This window comes from Tympanuchus pallidicinctus, unplaced genomic scaffold (genome assembly GCF_026119805.1).
Source record: "Tympanuchus pallidicinctus isolate F22 unplaced genomic scaffold, pur_lepc_1.0 scaffold4, whole genome shotgun sequence".
In the NCBI taxonomy this organism is placed as follows: Eukaryota; Metazoa; Chordata; class Aves; order Galliformes; family Phasianidae; genus Tympanuchus; species Tympanuchus pallidicinctus.
The window spans coordinates 46,536,556-46,556,966 of record NW_026294758.1 but is presented as its reverse complement, the minus strand read 5'-3'; the positions used below and the strand labels follow the sequence as shown (position 1 = coordinate 46,556,966).

Sequence of the window (20,411 nt, the reverse complement as noted above, 5' to 3'; positions counted from 1 at the left end):
AGATGAGTTTGTTTTGTTTTCTTTTGACCAGTTTTCAGCTATTGACAAGCTTGGGCAGAATGTAGCTGTTGTTGGCAAGTTTGGTTTTGCACATTATTCCTTACTCACCAAAAAATGGAAGCTGTTTGGAAACATTACCCAGGTGAGAGGATGTACAACCTTATTAGGGAATATAGGGAGGTTGTGTTTGTTGGAATGTGATTCTCAGAGAAAATTGAAAGTACTTTTTAAGATTATCAGTCTGTAGATGCACTAATTTTTTGTATCTTTTCAATGAAATGCCTGAAGCATCTTGTAGTTTTAGTGTAATTGTTCGTACCTGATTATTAACTGTTCAAATATGACTGCATTTGGTCTGGTGCTACCTTATGTCTTGTCTGAGAGTTTGAGTGCAACTCTGCTTTGAATGTGAAGCTAATAAGTTCTGTACAAAAGAAAGCTGATTTGAGAAAGTTGGGTGTTGCCAGTAAAGTAGGGAAAGCTGTGTTTTGTAGAATGGTTTTCATCCTTCATGTACAGTTCTTCAGTACTTTCATTATTTTCAAACAGCAAAAACTTTGCTTTTGTAGATTTTGTTTCCACTATCAGTAAAGTTTGTGTAGATTGTGTCAGGCTTTGAGATTATCTGCAGAATGTACATGTGTGTATGTGCATATGTATTTTGTGTATCTATGTAGTTTCCTCCGAAAGCAGTTTCTCCTGTTAATTTCCATAGAAACTACAACAGATACAGAGAGCATAAAAAACTACTTGGTAGAGCAAATTCTCAGCTGCAAAACACTGTTTTTCAACATAAACACCACCACTAGCTCTGCATTTTTGTCAGCAATGAAGAAGAGCCTGAATATTCATGAAAATATGCACCTGCAGAGATTCCACTGTCACTACTCTGGGCATACCATCTACCACCTCACTGCTCACATCCACTGGTTGGTCTCCAGAAATGTTTAGCAAGTGTCAGTGAATGCCAGTGGGTGCCATGCATTTGCTCCATCCACACTTCCACGTTAGATGCCATTTTGTCAGACTGTCACTTGGCAGCCAAATATAATGAAATATTGGTGGAAAAGTTCAAGCTATGCTGCCATCCCATCAAGATCAGCCTCATGTTGCAGGCCAACATAATAAAATAGAAGGCATTACTTTCAGAGTTGCCCTCGTATAGGTATACATGCATCTGTTATTTGCCTGCCTTTTCTTTCCTTTTCAGGAGCAAAATATGATGGTAACAGGTGGCTTGGCTTGGTGGAATGACTTCATTGTTCTTGCATGTTATAATTTAAATGATCACCAGGAAGAGGTGAGATATTTTTCTTCAAAGTTAATAGCTCTTGCTTAGTATATCAGATTCCAAAGCTGTAGTATAAATGTGATAAACTTCAATTAATTCTTTTTTTCCAAACCAAGGAATGGAATTCCTGAAGTTTGTTCAGTACTTCAGATTTGGCTCTATTGTTCTTTGACTAGTTTAGATGCAGTAGCATAAAGCAAAATGAATATAATTGAATTTTGAAGTACTATCAGTTTATTAGTAAGCAGTACCTGTACTTAAACTACTGGTTTTCCTTGCAGCTGAGAATCTACCTGCGAACGTCTAATCTTGACAACGCATTTGCGCACATCACCAAAGTGCAAGCAAACACGTTACTACTGAGTGTCTTCCGAGACATTGTAATATTGTTCAGAGCAGATTGTTCCATTTGCCTTTACAGTATCGAGAGAAGGCATGAAGGGTGAGTATTAGTATGTAAATGCTTCTTGGGGTAATGTACTTGTAAACCTGTTCTCAGTCTGAGTGAATTCTTAGAGCAAAATAAACTTGCTAAGTCACATTTTTAAATGTATTGTTAGAGGGATAAGTGTTATCTGTGTACACAACTGATAATTCATGAGTTTTGTCACATGGCTATATTCAGATACACAGATGCAGATGCGGAGTTAATGACTGAGGTGCACAAGCTATGCCTATACAAATGTGTGCTATGTTCTATCTGATAATAACTTGAAAATTGAGTATAGACAGAAGAGGAAGATACTGAATAAGACCCACTTATCTGAGTATTTTGAATACGAACTGTTTCTAATTTAGAGGTAGTAATTCATGAGGGTGGAAGAGGAAAAGCAAAGAAGGAAAAAAGTTTGGGTTGTGGTGTTGTGGGGAACTCTTCTGATGCAAAAGCAGCAGCAATGAAGAGATGTGTTTTCAGAGAATAAGACTAGTGACCCTGGAGAAGAGAGAGGTTCCCAGATAGGCTTTTAGTATTTGAGTGGATGATTTTTCTTCCACTTTATATATTTGATTTCAGAAGTTAGGGAGCTCTTTTAGCAGAAAATAAGCTATTCCTCTGCAGAGGAAAATATTTTCAATGTTGTTTTTCCACAAAACCCTAATTAGCTTAGATCTAATTACCTGAAGGGTGACTGGAGTCTTATTCTAAAGTATATAATAATGTATTCTATCCACTCACACAGTTCTGTTACCCAAAATGGTCAAGAGCCTTGCTTAGTAAGCTTATTTTATAATGCAGTGTAGTACACATAGTCGAGCCTATGGATACCTGGTTAAAGGGGAAAGGAGGAGGAGGCATCATTTTCAATCTGTAGAGAAAATTGTTTGCAAGGTTAAATTGCTTATTTTCGTTAGGTTTACTTACAGGATACTAATTTTGTGCAAAATACTGCTAAATAATTGCTAAATAGTTATATTTATTTCAGTCTTAACGCTACTGCCAGTGTCCAGATTCTTCAAGAAGTGTCCATGTCTCGATACATACCCCACCCCTTCCTTGTAGTGTCTGTTACATTGACATCTGTGAGGACAGAGACTGGCATCAGCTTGAAGATGCCTCAGCAGGTACAAAGAATTTGTTGCATGGATTTGTTAGCTTAAGTCTCAAAAGTTAAATTGACTGATGAATAAATGATAAATCAGTTCTGTATAGTAAAAAAAAAACTTGTGTATTTTTTCTATTTTGCTTATTGTGTAGATTTTGAGAACTGAAAGAAAAAAGAAGTAAACTCTTACTACTTTTTCATATCTTCACTTGTCATGTTGTAAAGTTTGGGGCTGAATTTTGGAGGAAAAATTAAACTTAGCTATAAAGCCAGGGGTATGTTTCCCTGTTATATATTAAATACTGAAAACTGGAGCTGATAAACTGTGACTAAGATGTAAGGTTGATGCTGTGTCTTCCTGTAGGAAATAATTATGGCCTCTGAAAAGTGCAGCGTAAAGAAAAACTGTTTCTTTTTTTTGTCTGATATAAGCTCAGTTATTTGAGTAGCTGGAGTATAAAGTCCTATAATCTTACAGCAGTTACCTTAAGATAGTTGTAAAGTTGGACTAGCTGTTAGATAGGCCTCTAGATATATGAAAATTTGTTTTTTTCTTCACTTACCAGAGCCATTGGCAGGCACTGAAATTCTGCTATAGGTGTAAAATCTGAAGGTTTTGTTTACTTCATCTTATTCTAATTTAGTGTCCCATAAAGCGGAACATACAAGCTGAGACTTCCATGTGTTCTTCAAAAGCATAAGGGGCAGTGTGCTTGTCATTTCCTAGTCTGTTTTGCTGAGAGATGTGTCCTTACGTGTGAAATACCTGACCTCTAGTATTTCTTGATTTTGAGGAAAAGGTATTGGTATTTTTTTAGAGCACTGCTACTATTTTAAATTTAACTTTACACTGACTTTATACCGTTTCTTCCTAAAAGCTCATAATCTTCAAACTGTCAATCTGCATGCTTTCCTAGTATGCAGATGTTACAGATGCTTGCTTACTCTGGTGTGTTTGTGTTCCAAAATGATGTCTCACTTTTATCTTTACCTCTCTTCTAGTAAGACCTGAAAGGACATAATAGCTCTCGTAGTCAAATGGTCAGATTTAAACAGCCCAGACTGGTAAACAGAAGCTGTCAAGCCAGTAGTTACACAACACTATCTACTCATATAAATATGATATGTTGGTAGTGATTGAAAGATAACCATTAACGTTACTGCTGAATATGATATTATACTGCCCTTTTAACAAAGCAGTAAGCCTGATGTAACATGTCAGACTTTTTGGTGTTGTCACTCATTAGTGACCTTAATTCTTCATGCTTCAAATTTCTTGAAGTACTAATGGCTTGTCTGTGTCCATGGACTTAGCTGGAAAAAGACCGTCTTATTTTTAGACAATAACAAATACATGGAATGAATCTAGTAAACAAAGCATCCAACAATTTACTCTTTTGTTCAAAAACTATATAATTGAGTCTGTTCGTAGGTGCTCAGTTCTGCTTCAGTCTCCTTCTGCACTGAGTTGGACTTTATTGTCTCTGTATGGATCAACTGAATTCATTTGGTCTGAAAGGGAAGTTAAACAAATAAACAACAGATAAAACGGTTATTTGAAAGATTGTGTGCCTAGATACATGTCTGAAAGCTAAAATAAGGGATATAAAAAACATAAAATATTCAGGTTTTTTATTCCTTTTGGAATGATAAATTAACATCATATATATACAATTGTTATTTCAATTCCAATTTTGCAATTTACTGTATAGAACCACAGAGGTTAGAAGGGACCTCTGAAGGTCGTCCAATCCATCCTCTCCTTGTTAAGGTAGTTTCTTTGCAGTAGGTTGAGCAGAAAAGCATCCAAGAGGGGCTTGAGTGTCTCCAAAGGAGACTGCACAACCTTTCTGGGCAGGCTACTCCTGTTCACTGCATCCTCATAGTAAAGAATTTCTATCACATGTGTATATGGAACTTTCCATGTTCTCATTTTTGCCTACTGTCCCTTGTTTATTGTTGCACACTGCTGAAAAGAGCCTAGCACGATATGTCATTATGAATGAGGTATCACACTCTCATAAATACAATCTCATGGCTAATGGTTGTGAAGAAGCCAACATCTGTATGTATATATTTACAAAAATAATGCACATATTTGCAGTTTTCTGTGGAACATTATTTAAATTAGAGCATTATGCAATTCAGATTAAGAATTATGTAAATACATCTGCATCATGAAGCTTCTGATCAGTTGTGGGCGTGTGAACAAGGCGCTGAGTTTACCAGGAGCTGGCAGTTCATTTAACATAGTTACAGCTATGTAACTAATTTCTTGCAAGTTTACACAGCATCTTATCTTGTAGCTTGTCAACTCTTGTAAAATTGCTAAGGAAGGCGATGTGTGGAGTTCAGGCATGCCCTGTTTATACATGTTACTTCAAGCAGGCAAAACTCCTCAGAACAAGTTGGATAGGTTTGGGTTTGTTGGCTTTTTGCTTTTTTGTGTTGGGTTTTTTTTTGGTTGGTTGTTTTGTTTGCTTATTTTTACCAGATAAGCAGAAGCTGAGGACTCTGTACTGCTCCCCTTTCTGGGCAGAACTTGTCTTAGAGGGTAACAGAAAATGTAGCATCTTATAATTTATGACTATTTATAGTGAGCTTTTCTTGCAGAGACAGTGCAGTCAATTTATTGTTTTTATTCTGGTATCATGTTGTGGTTGTGTATGCAAAAATCCTGTGGTTTTCTGCTGTTTTTTTTTTTCCTAATGTAATTTCCATAATGCTGATTTATCCTTAGGCTTGTGAAGCTGAAAGTATTATGCTAAACTTAGCAGGACAACTCATTATGTTGCAAAGGGATCGATCTGGTCCTCAGATACGTGATAAGGATAGTAATCCTAATCAAAGGAAGCATGTGAGTAAACGTATGAAATGTTGTGATGGCTTCAAAGATGACAGTGACTGGAGAAATTGTGGGTGAGAGTGGTTCAGGAATTTAAAATGGAGGGTAGATGTTTATGAAAGGTAACATATAATTTTCCAGGATGAATTATTAGCTGGAAACAAATAACTGCTTTCCTGATTATTATTTTTTTCCCCCTAAGAATTTGTGGAAGTTGCTTCTTAATTGCGGTACTGTCTAACCAAAGCATTTACTGCTTGTATTGTATGAAAGATACAAGTTTTAACATAAAAGGCCTGTGCGAAATATGTAACAGAAGGTCTCCAGTCTATCTAAAACTGTTCTATATATTTATGGAATGTTACCATTTTTGCAGAATATATTTACAAAGTTCCTAAAAGCAGAACCTTCAAGCATTAGTGTTTGCTGAGGTGGTGAAAAAAAACCTCTTCACTACATGAAACAAAGACTTCAGGAAAGTGAAATCTGAAAAGTTTAGATGAAGGATTGTTTACAATCCACTCAAACACAAGCAAATCTTGTCTTCACAGTGATTTTGTCATTTGGACTTTAGGGCTAACCAAAGAAGTAGAGAACAGGTTTTGTTTTCCTCCCTTATTCTGATCCTTCTAGCTGCCTGATTAATATGAGTTTAATAGAAAAACGAACAGGATATCTTCTAAGTAAATATAAGTAGTGTTTTCTCAGGTGCCTTGCAGAGAGAGAAATTCTTGGCTCAAAAAAGTGTTCCGCTGAAGGTTTAAAAGCAAGGAATACTTTATTTGACACACAGGTTTTTTTTGTTGATTTTTCCTTTTTTTTTTTTTAGCTGCCTTTTTGTGCTCCAGTTGTACTAGCCCAGTCTGTTGAAAATGTATGGACTACCTGCAGGATCAACAAACACAAACGCCACTTATTGGAAGCTCTTTGGCTCAGCTGTGGTGGGGCAGGTATGAAAGTCTGGCTTCCCCTCTTTCCCAGAGATCATCGAAAGCCGCATTCCTTTCTGTCAAGACGGATCATGCTGCCTTTCCACATCAACATATACCCACTGGCTGTTTTGTTTGAAGATGCCTTGGTTCTTGGTGCTGTTAATGACACTGTGCTCTATGACTGTTTGTACACTCAAACCAGTGCTAGAGAACACTTGGAGGTTCTCTTTCCGTTCTCTATTGTTGAGAGAACCTCTCAGATCTACCTCCATCACATTTTACGCCAGCTCTTGGTTAGGAACCTTGGTGAACAAGCCTTGCTTTTGGCTCACTCCTGTGCCACGTTACCATACTTTCCTCATGTACTAGAACTGATGCTTCATGAAGTGCTGGAAGAAGAAGCTACCTCGCGGGAACCCATTCCCGACCCTCTGCTTCCCACTGTGGCAAAATTCATTACGGAATTCCCCCTCTTCCTGCAGACAGTTGTTCATTGTGCTAGGAAGACAGAGTATGCCCTGTGGAATTATCTTTTTGCTGCTGTAGGAAACCCAAAGGACTTATTTGAAGAGTGCTTAATGGCCCAGGACTTGGACACAGCTGCCTCTTATCTCATTATCCTACAGGTACTGGTATGCTCTATGTTGCAGCTGTATTATTTCAAAAGAAATTCTTCATACCAAAATTACTTATGTTGAACAAATTTTAAGTTCAGTGGTAATTAATATTGGAATATCGTTCAATGTGAACAGCTAGCTTACTTTTACAGAAAAAAGTTAATTCTGTTAATTTTGAATGTGACATAAGGTTTGACTTTCTCAGTGGCAAACACAAATGACTTAATTGTTCTTTTTTATTTGCAGAATATGGAAGTTCCAGCAGTTAGTAGGCAGCATGCTACTCTCCTATTTAACACTGCCTTAGAGCAGGGAAAGTGGGATCTTTGTCGTCATATGATCAGATTCCTTAAAGCCATTGGTTCTGGAGAAACAGAGACACCTCCAGCTACACCAACAACTCAGGTTTGTGGTGAAAACAGCAAATACTGTGCATTAAACTTTCTATGGTCTATCTTGCTGTTATACAGCGTGTTTACTCAACTGATAGCAAGTTTGGGTTTTCTTGGTTTTAGGAGCCTAGTTCAAGTAGTGGCTTTGAATTCTTCAGACATCGCAGCATTAGTTTATCCCAATCAGCAGAGAATCTCCATAGCAAATTTAACTTGACAAAAACACTGAGTATGCCCTCTGGCCCATCAGGAAAAAGGTAATATCTTCTCCTTCTCTATTTTGTTAGGTAATGTACTAGCCCTCTTCCCAGTTTAAGCTAAAGTATTGTGTGCTAGAGTTAAATTTATCGTTATCTCTCTCCATAGCCTTCTGTATTTGTCATTTCTAGACTCTTGTAATGCTCGTGCCTTACTTATGTTCTCAGATGAAGATGCATTCACACGTGTAAATATATGTGTGTCTGTATATGTGTACTTAAATGGAAACAAATGGATGTTACTGACCACCAGAAAACTGAATCAACTGGATGCATTTTTAGTAATTTATATAGCTAGTGAGATTTTATGTCTTCTATTTGAAAAATCTGTTTTGCTAAAAAACACCATGAACCACTCACAGTACTGCAGTGTCATGAAATGCATTGCACAGTGATACTGTGCATATCTGGATCTCGCTGTGTTGCTGGCCCACAGAAAATTTCATACCTTTGTTTGGATCCCTCTCAAGCTGCAGTACTGAGTTCTTATTGACCCACTGTTAATATTCAGAAGAAACAGCGAGATAGGACTCATTATTATCTTGGATTTGTTTTTTCCCATATAAGGCTTTCAAAATAATCTTTGTACCAACTTAAATTCTTTTATTGAGTAATTTTCCATAAAATGCACCATCTGAAGAGTTTCGAAAGGGTGTGCATTTCCACATATGTAGAGATGGTATCAGGAAAGCCACAGCACTGATGAAACTGAACTTGGCAAGAGAGGTGAAAAAGAACAAGAACGGATTCTACAGGTACAGTGGTCAGAAGAGAAAGACCTAGGAGACTGTAACCCCTTTGATAAATGAGAAGACAGAATACACAAAAACAAATATGGAGAAGGCTGAGGTCCTCCACAAGTTTAGTCTCAGGCTTCACTGGCAGTCACACTTCTCGAACCTCTCACATCCCTAAACCTCTAGCTGGAGGTCAGAGAAGCAAAATCCCCCACTGTAAGAGCAGAGCAAGTCAGAGACCATCTCATGAAACTGAACATGTACAACTCCATTGGGGTTGCATCCCAGAGTCGTAAGGGAGCTGTCGGATGTGATTGCTAAGCCACTTTCCATACATACGAAAAGTCATGACTGACAAGTGAAATCCTTGATGACTGAAAAAAAGCGAAACATCGCTCCCATTTTTAAGAAAGGAAGACTTGGGGAACTACAGGCCAGTGAGCTTCGTGTCTGTGTCTGGGAAGACAATGGAGTGGATCCTCCTAGAAGATGTATTAGAACACATGAGAGATGAGCAGGTGATCTAAGACAGCCAGCACAGCTTCACCAAAGGGAGATCATGCCTGACCAACCTGGTGGCCTTCTATGATGGAACAGTGGCATGAGTAGACAAAATAAGAGCACCTGAGGTCATCTACCTGGACTTGCGCATGGCTTTTGGCATAGGCTCACGTTGCATCAGATCCTTGTCGCTACATTGGAGAAAAATGGTGTTGCTTTTTGATGGATAAAGATTTGTTTGGATGGCTGCAGCGAGTGGTGAATCTCTATCCAGGTAGAAGCTACTCATGAGTGATGTCCCCCAGAGATCCACATTGGGACTGATGCTTTTCAACATCTTTATCAATGAAATAGACATTGGGATTGAGTGTGCCTTCAACAAGTTTGTGGATGACACTTAGCTGAGTGGAGAAGCTAATATGAGAGAAAGAAGGATTGCCATCCAGAAGGACCTGAACAAGCTTGAAAAATGAGCCTAATGAGATTCAGCACGGCTGAGTGCATGATGTTGCACTTGGGTAAATACAAGCCATATATGTATAAACACTGGGAGAACTCATTGAGAGACACCCTGTGGGGAAGGATGGACTTGGGGTGGTTGGTCCTTGCGGATTAACTGCATGACATGAGCAAGCAGTGTGCATTCACAGGTCAGAAACTCTATCCCTGGCTTTATCAAAAGAAGAGTTGACAATAGGGCAGGGGAGGTGGATGTCTGGGTCTTGCAATGTGTTGCTGAGCTACACTGCTGTTTCCCTGTGAAGCCCCACGTGGAGTACTGCATCCAGGTCTTGGGCCACCAACACAAGGAAGGCATGGAGCTGTTGGCACACACCCTGAAGAGATCATCTTTTGTAGAGGGCTGGAGTCACATCTCCTGTGAAGGAAGATCTGGGCCTCATTGTGGCCTTCAAGTACTTTAAGAGGGCTTGGAGGAGGGAGGCCAACTTTTCACACAGGCAGATAGCAATAGGACAAGGAAGAATGGCTTTAAACTAAAAGACATGAAATTTAAGATTAGATGTTAGGAGGAAATTCTTTACTCAGAGGGTGGTGAGGCACTGGCACAAGCTGCCCAGAGAAGCTGTGGATGCCCCATGCCCTGAAGGTGTTCATGGCAAGAGATAAAACTGTATGATCTTTAAATTCCTTTTCAACCCAGGACATTCTATGATTTTATTACTAATGCTTGAATTTTCTCTAAAATTGTTTCTCAGAAGTTACTTTGCAATGTCATCTGCTGTGTTTATTTATTATATTGTATTACTCATGATTTGGTTGGTGTTCCATGGATGCTGCTGCAGTAATTTCCTTTGATTATTTCACTTTACCTATTGTGGCACTGGGATATTTCAGAGAATATATGGCAGGAAGGAATGGTGGAAGCTGTTTTTCTTCGTATATGGAAAATTACTCCACTTGTACTGTGGCAGTGGCCAGCAGTCCGTACAACTCAGTTCAGTGCTTCACATGACTATTGTCTGGTTTGTCCATAGGTGGAGTAAAGACAGTGACTGTGCTGAGAATATGTACATTGACATGATGCTCTGGCGACATGCTCGGCGCCTGCTAGAAGAGATCAAGCTGAAAGACCTGGGTTGTTTTGCAGCACAGTTGGGCTTTGAGCTCATTGGCTGGCTATGCAAGGAGCGAGCCAGAGCTGCCCGTGTGGAAGACTTTGTTTTTGCTTTGAAAAAACTACACAAGGATTTCCTCTGGCCATTTCCAGTCATGCCAGCTTCATCTATTAATTCACCGTTCAAGAATGGAAAGTACAAGACAGGTGCTGTAACATATGTGTTGATCTGAATTAGGTTTCCCTTTTGCAGTCTTACTTCCCTCATCCTGAATGTCTCCTTCAGTTCAGCCAAGCATACAGGCTGAGGTTTATCACCTGGGTAGCCTTCTCACATAGAGTATGTTTTCTGAGGGGAATTTGTTTAGCATAGACCTCATCCCTTCTATTTGATTTAGTGAGGTTAATCTACTTGATTTACTCAGTCTGATCTACTGAGGTTTCTTACCTTCTTGGGTGTCCTGGAATGGATATAACTTGTGCAGACAGTTAGTTGGACTGAGATGTTGCTTGCTGAAGTGTAACTGCTACATAACATTATAAAAAGCAGCATTTTTACATAGTTTTTATATGAGAATTTAATTATTTTGTATTAAAAAAAAATAACATTCCTCATCTTTAAAATTTTCTATATTGTAGAGGACTAGAAGTTTGAAATCTTGCTGTAAACCTCTGCATTATTACTCTCTCAGTACACTGGTTTACCTTCTTACAGCAGAGCTGATATTCACTACCAAGTATTCTTCTTCCTGGTAGTAGCACCACTTTAGTTCTGTTGTTGCTAATACTGTATTACCTGATGGTTCTTTTATGCCAGTGCGGGTGTAAAAAACTGATTAGGAATTCTTGAAATACCTGAACTTGATATATTCCTTTGATTTTGTTGAGCTCAACAAATTGAGTATTGACTTAGTTGCAAGTTACAGATTCCTGGAATACCTGAAGGGAACTTTACACATTTTCTTTTTGATCATTACATTATTTTTCTTTTCTTTCAGCCATGGGGGAACAGCTGCTAAAGTCTCAGTCAGCAGACACCTTTGTAAGTATGGAAATGGACACAGGGGTTTCAAATACACCTCGCAGTCGCAGCTGGCTTGGCACCATCAGCTCCTCTCAGAGAGAGATGGACACAGCTTCATCCCATGGACCACACATGCAAGATGCATTCCTTTCTCCTTTGCTCAGTAAAGGTTGGTCAATTGGTCACACTTCCTTCTGTTTGCTCACTGGAAAAATGCACCTGAAAGTATTGCACCTACATTCTAGTATTTGCATGTGATTGCTGTATTGTTGCTTCTCACAGCTGGTGAAATAATGTTGGGCTGTGGGAGGAGGAAGAAAACACAGTGAAAAATTAAGAAAATTAGTCTCATATCATTTGTTTTTTTTCCCATGACTTTTAGAAAAGTAAAGTAAAAGTTGTGTAACTAAAAAAAAAAAAAAGAGTTTAAATGAGAAGAAAAATTATTTTTTCATTGCATCATCTTGTACTGCTGTCTGCTACTGCTCTGGATGAAAATCTTTGCGTTCAAAGGACTTTGATAAGCATTTTGAAGCATTTTGTTTTAAACTCAAATTAAATCCTTAAATATTGATGGGTGAATTCTAGTAGTAATTTCATAAATAACCAATACAATGTTTTGCAGTTACTCAACAATTTCTATAGGGAGTATTTCAGAAATATAAAGCAAGTGGGGTTTTTTTGTTTCTGAATGTTTTTGGTAGGTGATGAATGCAGCATTGGTTCAGCAACAGACCTGACTGAAACAAGTTCTATGGTGGATGGTGATTGGACCATGGTGGATGAAAACTTGTCCAGTCCAAGTCTGACACAATCAGAGCTTGAACATCTTTCACTAGAACTGGCTAGTAAAGGGCCACACAAGTCACAAGTTCAGCTGAGGTAAGTTAAATACTCATTGCATTTGAAACTATAAATGAATAGTATTCAGCATTACAAGAAAGAAACAAATGTCTACAGACTTGGATGCCAGGATTTTGTTTTTGAAGGGGTAAAAAGTTCAATGAGACCAAATGTGAAGTCCTGCACATTGGCCACAGCAACCCCAAGCAGTGCTACAGGCTTGAAGCAGAGTGACTGGAAGACTGTGAAAGAAATGGATGTAGGGGTGCTAATTGATGGTCGGCTAAATGTAAGCCAGCAGTGTGTCCTGGTAATCAAGAAGACCAATCGCATGCTGGCTTGTATCAGAAGTAGTGTTGCCAGCAGGAGCAGGGAGGTGATCATCTCCCTGTACTCAACACTGGTGAGACCAAACCTCAAGTACTTGGGTTCCTCACTGTAGGAAAGACACGGAGTCTCTGCAGTGCGTCCAGAGAAGGGCTGTGAAGCTGTTGAGAGTCTAAGTCTTATGAGGAGTGCCTGAGGGAACTGACTGTTCAGTCCAGAGTAGAGGAGGCTTAGGGGAGACCTTATTGCTCTCTACAACTAACTGAAAGGAGGTTGTGGTGAGCTGGGGGGTCCTCCTTTTCTCCCACATAACTAGTAAAGGACTAAAGGAAATGGCCTCAAGTCACATGTTGAGGTTAGCTACTTGGAAAAATTTATTCACAGGAAGAGTAGTTATGCATTGGAATGGGCTGCCCAGGGAGGCAATTGAGGCACTATCCCTGGAGGTGTTCAAGAAACAATTAAGTGTTGTACTGAGGGAATTAGTTTAATAGGAAAATATTGGTGGTAGATGGATGGTTGAACTAGATGATCTTGGAGATCTTTCCCAATCTTGGTAATTCAGTAGGTTGCTTTTCTCTGTATAGGTACTTGCTACATATCTTCATGGAAGCAGGATGTTTGGATTGGTGTATTATCATAGGTCTTATCCTCAGAGAATCTTCAGTAATCAACCAGGTTTTCAGTGTAATGCAGTCCTCTGACATTGATGGAGAGATCTGTCAAAATATCAAGACTGGGCTGTATGCTGTTGACAAATGGGCATCTACAGATTGGTAAGTGTTATTTTCCATCTTGATTTTCATTCCATTTATGGAGGTTTGGTTGCTCAGTAAGTTGCCTAAAAAAACAAGTTGGAATTTTCTCAGCCTTAGACAAACAATTATTTAAAAACACTTTTGCAAGAAATTTATGGATAGTCACTTGGTTGAGTGACTATTGAGTTGGGGTCAACCTTTTTGCTCTTCAAAAAAAACAACTCAGGTTCTGTACAGGAAGAATGCTAGAAGATGATCTTCTATACGAAGCATCTCCCAACAAATGCTTACTAGGCATTCAACAGATGTAGTATAATCAACTCACTAAAGGTTTCTCATACCATTATTTTTCTAGCCCTGGGTACAAACCATTTCTAAATATCATCAAACCACAGATCCAGAAGCTAAGTGAAATAGCAGAAGAGCAAGTACAGCCTGAAGCTTTTCAGCCCGTGAATCCCTCTAAGGTTACAGAACAAGCAAATATCAGAGCTGAGGAGAGCAGGACTTCGTCTAGCCATGGCACTAATCCTCAGAGTGATGCCAGCAATAGCAGTGCTAGCAGACATGAAGAGGACAAGTCCAAGACTGAGGATGAGGAATCATTTCAAGAGGGCAGTTATGACTGCGTTGTGTCTTAAGTGGAAAATAAACTACTTCCCAAACATCAGGTGTGAGAGGAAGCAAACCAGCTCTAGACATTGCTTCCATGATTTGGAGTAGGATTTCTTTTTTATATTTTAATCTTTCAAATCTAAAATGGGGATAATATAACTAAGAAGCAGTTTCATCTGCTAACGTCAGAAGAAGGTAGATTTTTTTTTTTAATGCAATCTTCAGACTGAAGCTTTTGGTTTTGATACTTAATAGTACTGAGAGACAGTGAACACACACATAGTCAGGTTCAGCTGATGTTCATAAGGCCCTCTACATCACAAACATATTCTGGAGAAGTTACTACAGTGTTTTTTGCTTGAGTTTATAAGGTAAAGAGGAGGTTAAATCTGAAAGTTATTCTCCTTCTCACCTCGCCTGCCTAAGAAATGTCTGATCAATGCAAATTGGTTTGATATCAATATTTTGTATGAAAGGAGTGTAAAATATATTGTATGTTTTTTGTGAATACTCTTGTACAAATATTCAAGGTTGTACCATATTTGAAGGTACCCATATGTATTGTGCATGTTTCTAGATTGTTAGTAAAGTTAAAGCAGAGTTGCACTTCTTTCTGGATGAAGCATACTTTACTGAACTAGCAGAGACACAAGGTGGCTTTTTTTTTTGTTTTACTGCCACTTACAGATCTTATACTTGGGTTTAAGGGATTGCTGAAGGTTATTTATTTTATTGTAAATTCTTTTCTGAAAAATGGATTTTTTAAATGTAAATATTCATCATATACTCTAGCTATGAAAAATTAGTTTAAAAGCTCATACTTAAACATTTTTTCAAACATTTTATAATATGCATTCTTGTAACTAAGACTTATTTAACTTTCATACAACGTTATGAAAAGCTGGCTGCAGAAGTCTGTTGCTTTGAGGTACTTATTTTTTCTAGCTGCTGTCCCTATGTAATAACTACCTGTAACAGTATTAATTTAGGTATTAGCTTCTTTGTACTGTGCAATCTGAACAAAAATGCAACATTGGTCATTTTATACAAAATAAACTAGTTTATTTTTTATAACATCACTTGATTACTGACATGGACCAAACAAGCCATCATAGGGTAGTTGCAGCATCTGTTGCTTTCATAGTGTAGTTACACATCCATTCAAGCCCTGAAAACTAACAACATTCACATTTAAGTTGAAATAAATTGTGGTTTTATTTCTCTGTTTCCTTTGCAGATAAGATCAAGTGCTTTAAAATGTAAAAAATTATAAATGGTTGATTTACAATGGCTTTAGTAAGCCAGTACAACCAGTACAAGTGCAATAATAGTATTACCTGGAAAGCTGGAGGTTTAGTGAATGGAGCTTGAATCTTCACCTAAGAGTTGAAACTAATATCAAAGTTACAGCAAACAAGTCCAGTTCAGGAGTCCCAGCATTAAGTTTAGTCTGCATTATAGCTATTGGTTATAGGTAGTATCTGTCATACTTCCTTCCAAATTAGGGCCTACCTGTTGTGATCTGACATCAGAATCCATTGTTGTTTTAAGGGGATATTTAGAAGGCTTTTTTGTTTATGGAAAAAAAAACTATTTAATCTATAAGTTTTCGTGTTAAACAAATAAAAACTGTGCTTCAAGTTAATATTTTTCTGTGATTCTGTGGTGATGCTGTAGGTCAAGCTCAATCTGATCATTTTCTGCAGTTCAGGTTTGGATCTGTACAAGTGAACAAACATTAACTGATATACTACAGTTTTTGATATTAAATCTTACTACTGTGCTACTGTTGTTTAGCAGTTAAATCTTTTTAGTTGTGAAATTTTAGAAGTTTGTACTTCTCTAGTAGTAATTATCTCTATGCAAATCATGTGCTAATTTTGTATTTCAATTCCACTGCTGTTATACTGTAATTAAAAGACAAATGCATTCAACTTTACCTGAAGTTACTCCTGTGGAAAATCACACTTCAAGCTGATGGTAGTGATCCTTACTCGATTTCCAGCATGTTGTCCTGGAGAAAGTAAGCTCTAACAGAAAACGCCTGACGAAAACTGTGGTAGTGTGCTGCATCATATCTATCTTGCAGAATTGTTTTACAGAACAATATCAGGCTTCTAAGTTAAACGTTGCTTTGTTGGTGCATCTTTCAAGTTAAGTAAATCTACTGTTTTGATAACAGATGTAGTAACGTGTATTTGGCTAGACTGTGATAGCAGAGAGGGGTTGCAGGAGTGGCTTCTGTGAGTGGAAGCAAGGCGCTCCCCTCCTGTCGAACAGCCAGTTCCTTCTAGCTCCTCCATACCCTCCGCTGGCCGAAGCGGAGCCCATCGCTGATGGTGATAGTGCCTCTGATAGCATGTCAGAAAGTTAAAAGTAGTGTGCAGCAGCTGAGAGAGATAAAACAGTGAGGGAAAATGAGACAGAAATGGCTCTGCAGCCCTAAGAGGCTGTTCAGAGGAGGGGCAGGAGGTGCTCCAGGCGTGGAGCAGAAGTTGCTTGCAGCTGCAGAGATACGCGTGATGGAGCAGGCTCTGTGCAGGCCAGTGATGACTGTTTGAGAGTCAAGATCCATGCTGCAGCCTGTGCCAGAGCCAGGGGGTAGGCTTGGCTGCTTACTGCAGGATGTGCTGAGCCCATGCTGGGTGCAAGCTCCCAAAAGGCTAGGACAGCACAGGTGTAGTGGAGTAGATCATGTACTGTGGAGCAGTCTTTTCCTGGAGGACCTGTGAAGAAGACGACTGCGTTGAAGGGGTCCATGAAGAGCGAAACCCTGTGGGAGAGACCTCACACTGAAAAAGGAGAAAACCACAGTGAGGAAGGTGCAGCAGAGACTTCCCCAGCCCTGCCAAGTGTGCACTGCCAAGAGAGAAGGAAGTAGAAAACTTAGGAATGTGCAGGTGTAAAGCAGAGCCTGGGAAGAAGGTGGGGGTGGAAGAAAGGTATTTTTAGTCCTATCCCTTTCTCATCAATCTACTTTTATTTTAGATTGGCCATAAATTAAATGTTTTCCCCAGGTCAAGTCTGTTTCTTGCCTGTAGTGATAGATATCTCCCTGTCCTCATCGCAATCCTGAAGTAATTTCTTCATATGTTCTCTCCCTGTCCTATTTGAGAAGAGGGAGTGCAAGCAGTTTGGCAGCCAGATGAGGTTAACCCACCACCAGAGGTTTAGTCATATGCAAGTGAGAGCTATTACCTCAGCTTAAACAGGAGAAAGCAGCCATTTTAGCAGGTTGAGTCTCACCTTGTTTACCCAGATAACACAGCCATGCCATGCACATGGGCTGCATGCAGCCTGGCCCAACCCATTCTCTAGCCAGTCCCTGCCCCGTACTGTAAAGGCAGTGGCTCTGCCCTGCCAAGCTGCCAAGCCCAGCCCTGTGCACACACTCATCACTTTCAACAACAAAAGTCAGTGTGCAAGTGTGCCATGTGAGCTGCAGCTGAGATGGGGAGGGCACAGTTAACACAAATATATGACCTGCAAATTTTCCAACAGAATGTATGGGGTTGCAATCAGATACACAACTCAAAAATGTCATCATGGCTCTTCGCCTGTCTTCTATTAAGCTTTTTCTTACTTCAGAGAGGTATCCCTCGCTTCACAATCATGCCTTATTCATGTCATTGCTTTTTGGCAGTACTTACATTTGTGAACAACTGTTTTCAAGGGTGGAACACAGGAAGAGTAAAATGTCATCAAAAATCTCTGAGGAGCACCTTGAGAGCTCACTCAGAACCCTCGCCACTGCCACTGAACAAGACTGATGCATTAGTTTCATGAAAACAAGGCTATGTATCCCACTAGTTTTATTATTTTGTTACTCTTTCTTAAGTTTTAATTTAAAAAAGAAAAAAGTTTTATCGCTTATGTACGTCAACTATGTTGTTATATATTTTGCAAGGACTGCTGGCCAACAGTGTCAGAGCCAGATTGTGGTGGTAGTAGGCAGTAGAAGTGGAACCTTCTCACCAATGTTCCATTCCATGTTGTTGCCATGTGATAGATGGCAGCCGAGGGGGCACCCTGGCAGACCAGTGTCTGATATGGAAGAATAGATGGAGCAAAGTTGTGTCACTGAATTCCTCCATATGGAGAAAATGGCACCTACTGACATTCACTGATGCTTGCTGAACATTTCTGGAGATAAACAGCAGACGTGAACACAGTGTGGTGTGGTGTGTTTCAGCAGTGGTGACAGCGACACTGGGTCACCTCTGCTGGTACAGATTTTGATGAGTGCAGCCTGTGAAATCTTGTTCACTGCTGGAGAAAATGGGTGACCTACATATAAGTGGCCTCCGCTCTAAGTGGCCGAGGCACTTAGAAAAAAAGAGCACAGAGATACTCTTAACCATCTCATAACTTTTCTCCATCCTACAGCTCAGAGTTAAGACTTATGGAAGACAGTAGCGCTTAGTAAGATGAACTCTAGCTAATAGTGACAAAAATAATCCCAATGCTTGAACACTGAACTGGGAAAAAGGGCCACGTGTAGACCTTCTGATGTTATGCCACAGAATGGCCAGGGTTGGAAGGGACCTCAAGGATCATGAATCTCCAACCTCCCCATTCAATACTAGACCGGGCTGCCCAAGGCCCTGTCCAACCTTGCCTTGAACACCTCCAGGGACGGGGAATCCACACCTCTCTGGGCAGCCTGTTGCAGCACCTCACCACTCTCACTGTGAAGAACTTCCCCTTGACATCCAACCTAAATCTTCCTCAGTTTAAAAACATTTCCCTGTGCCGTGCTGTCATCAACTCTTTCAAAAGAGCCTATTCCCCCCCTGTTTATAGGCTACATTTAGGTACTGAAAGGCGTTGACAAATTGTGATGCTGTGTTTGTATACTATTATCTACATTTTCAAAAGAGACGTTAAACTGCAGAAAACTGATGATCTCCAAGGCCGTAGCAGACTCCAACCACCAGATATCCTTTAGAGGTCTGGTCCCTGATTATCACTCACAAGCTCTCAAATTTATTGTGGCTGTTTCTCAGAGGCAGCTCTTTGAACTCTAGCTCCTCCATAACTTGGGGCAACTTCCCTGCCCCACTTTCCCTGCTTGTATCTTCCGTGAAACTTCTAGCCCTCACTATCAAGCTTCAGCCATATGAATCATCCCACCATGTCTCTGTGTTCGCAGTTAAGTTCTAGTCTTCAAATTGCACCATGGCTTCCAGTTCCTCCTGCTTATCACCCACGTTGCATCCACTGGTGCAGAGGCCCTTCAGTTGGGCTATCAGCAGTGTTACCACCTGTGAGGAGCCCTCTTGAGATCCTCTAGGACAATTCAGAGGTTTTCCCCTCTGTTTTCTAAAATGGCAGTATTCCCTGTCCCTTAGTGACATGGAACTCCATCCCCTTCCGCCATCAAACCTAGCTTAAGCTCTGGTAATTGATCCAGCCAGCTTGCTTCCCCGAACTCTTGCCTCACCTGCTCAGTTGCATTCCTTCTGATCCCCACACCTTCAAGGCCTATCCAAGATCACAGAGCACAAAGCCTTCATCATGACACCATCCATGCTGGCAATCATTCACCTGACTTATTCCTCTCCAGCTGCCAGCCACCAACTGAGAGAACAGAGAACACCACTTGTACTCTGAGCTCTTCTATGTCCTTCTGAGGGATGTGAAGTCCCTTTTAATGTTCTGCTTTTTCTTTGTCACAGTCGTCTGATTCCCAATTTGAGTGTGGAGGAGTGGATAGTAATCATCCTGCTCCGTCAGATACGTTGGCCTCTTCTTGGCACCCATGGCAGAGGGAGAACCTTCCTGGAGAGATTACCTGGGTGATAAATGAGGGCCTCAGTGCCTCACAGGAGGCAGTCCCCAATTGCCAAGACTCTACACCTCTTTGGTGGCTGTAGTTCTGATGCAGTTCTTCAGTTGCTTAACATGCTTGTTTCCCACATTTCGTCTGCTATCTGCACCCTCCCTTTCTTCCACCCCCAGAGCCTTGTATCATGAGCTGAGTATATTCTGTGTACAAAATACAAGTCACACTTACTTGCAATGCAATTTTATATTCTCTGACCATATTTCTGTGGTAGAATTTAGGGCTATTCGTTTCCCACGGTGCTTTCCGTGCTGCCTATCAGGTTCTGAGTTGGGTCATCCTGCCAGCTTCTTCCAGCCCATTACTG

General features: G+C 39.9%; 1 protein-coding gene across 2 annotated transcripts in view; it reads left to right on the top strand.

Annotated features, from left to right (window-relative positions):
* The window catches only part of RIC1 (RIC1 homolog, RAB6A GEF complex partner 1), a 46,953-nt gene extending 31,049 nt beyond the window's left edge, over positions 1-15,904 (top strand). For both annotated transcript variants that reach the window (XM_052700457.1, XM_052700456.1), the window contains exons 14-26: positions 32-142; positions 1,211-1,300; positions 1,573-1,733; positions 2,716-2,854; positions 5,576-5,692; positions 6,510-7,238; positions 7,476-7,634; positions 7,745-7,878; positions 10,613-10,899; positions 11,691-11,885; positions 12,421-12,598; positions 13,474-13,662; positions 14,000-15,904. In XM_052700457.1, coding sequence (XP_052556417.1) covers positions 32-142; positions 1,211-1,300; positions 1,573-1,733; positions 2,716-2,854; positions 5,576-5,692; positions 6,510-7,238; positions 7,476-7,634; positions 7,745-7,878; positions 10,613-10,899; positions 11,691-11,885; positions 12,421-12,598; positions 13,474-13,662; positions 14,000-14,285 — 2,775 coding nt within the window. In that variant the 3' untranslated portion in view covers positions 14,286-15,904. The remainder of the gene's footprint in view (positions 1-31; positions 143-1,210; positions 1,301-1,572; positions 1,734-2,715; positions 2,855-5,575; positions 5,693-6,509; positions 7,239-7,475; positions 7,635-7,744; positions 7,879-10,612; positions 10,900-11,690; positions 11,886-12,420; positions 12,599-13,473; positions 13,663-13,999) is intronic.
* Positions 15,905-20,411: the final 4,507 nt, after the last annotated feature.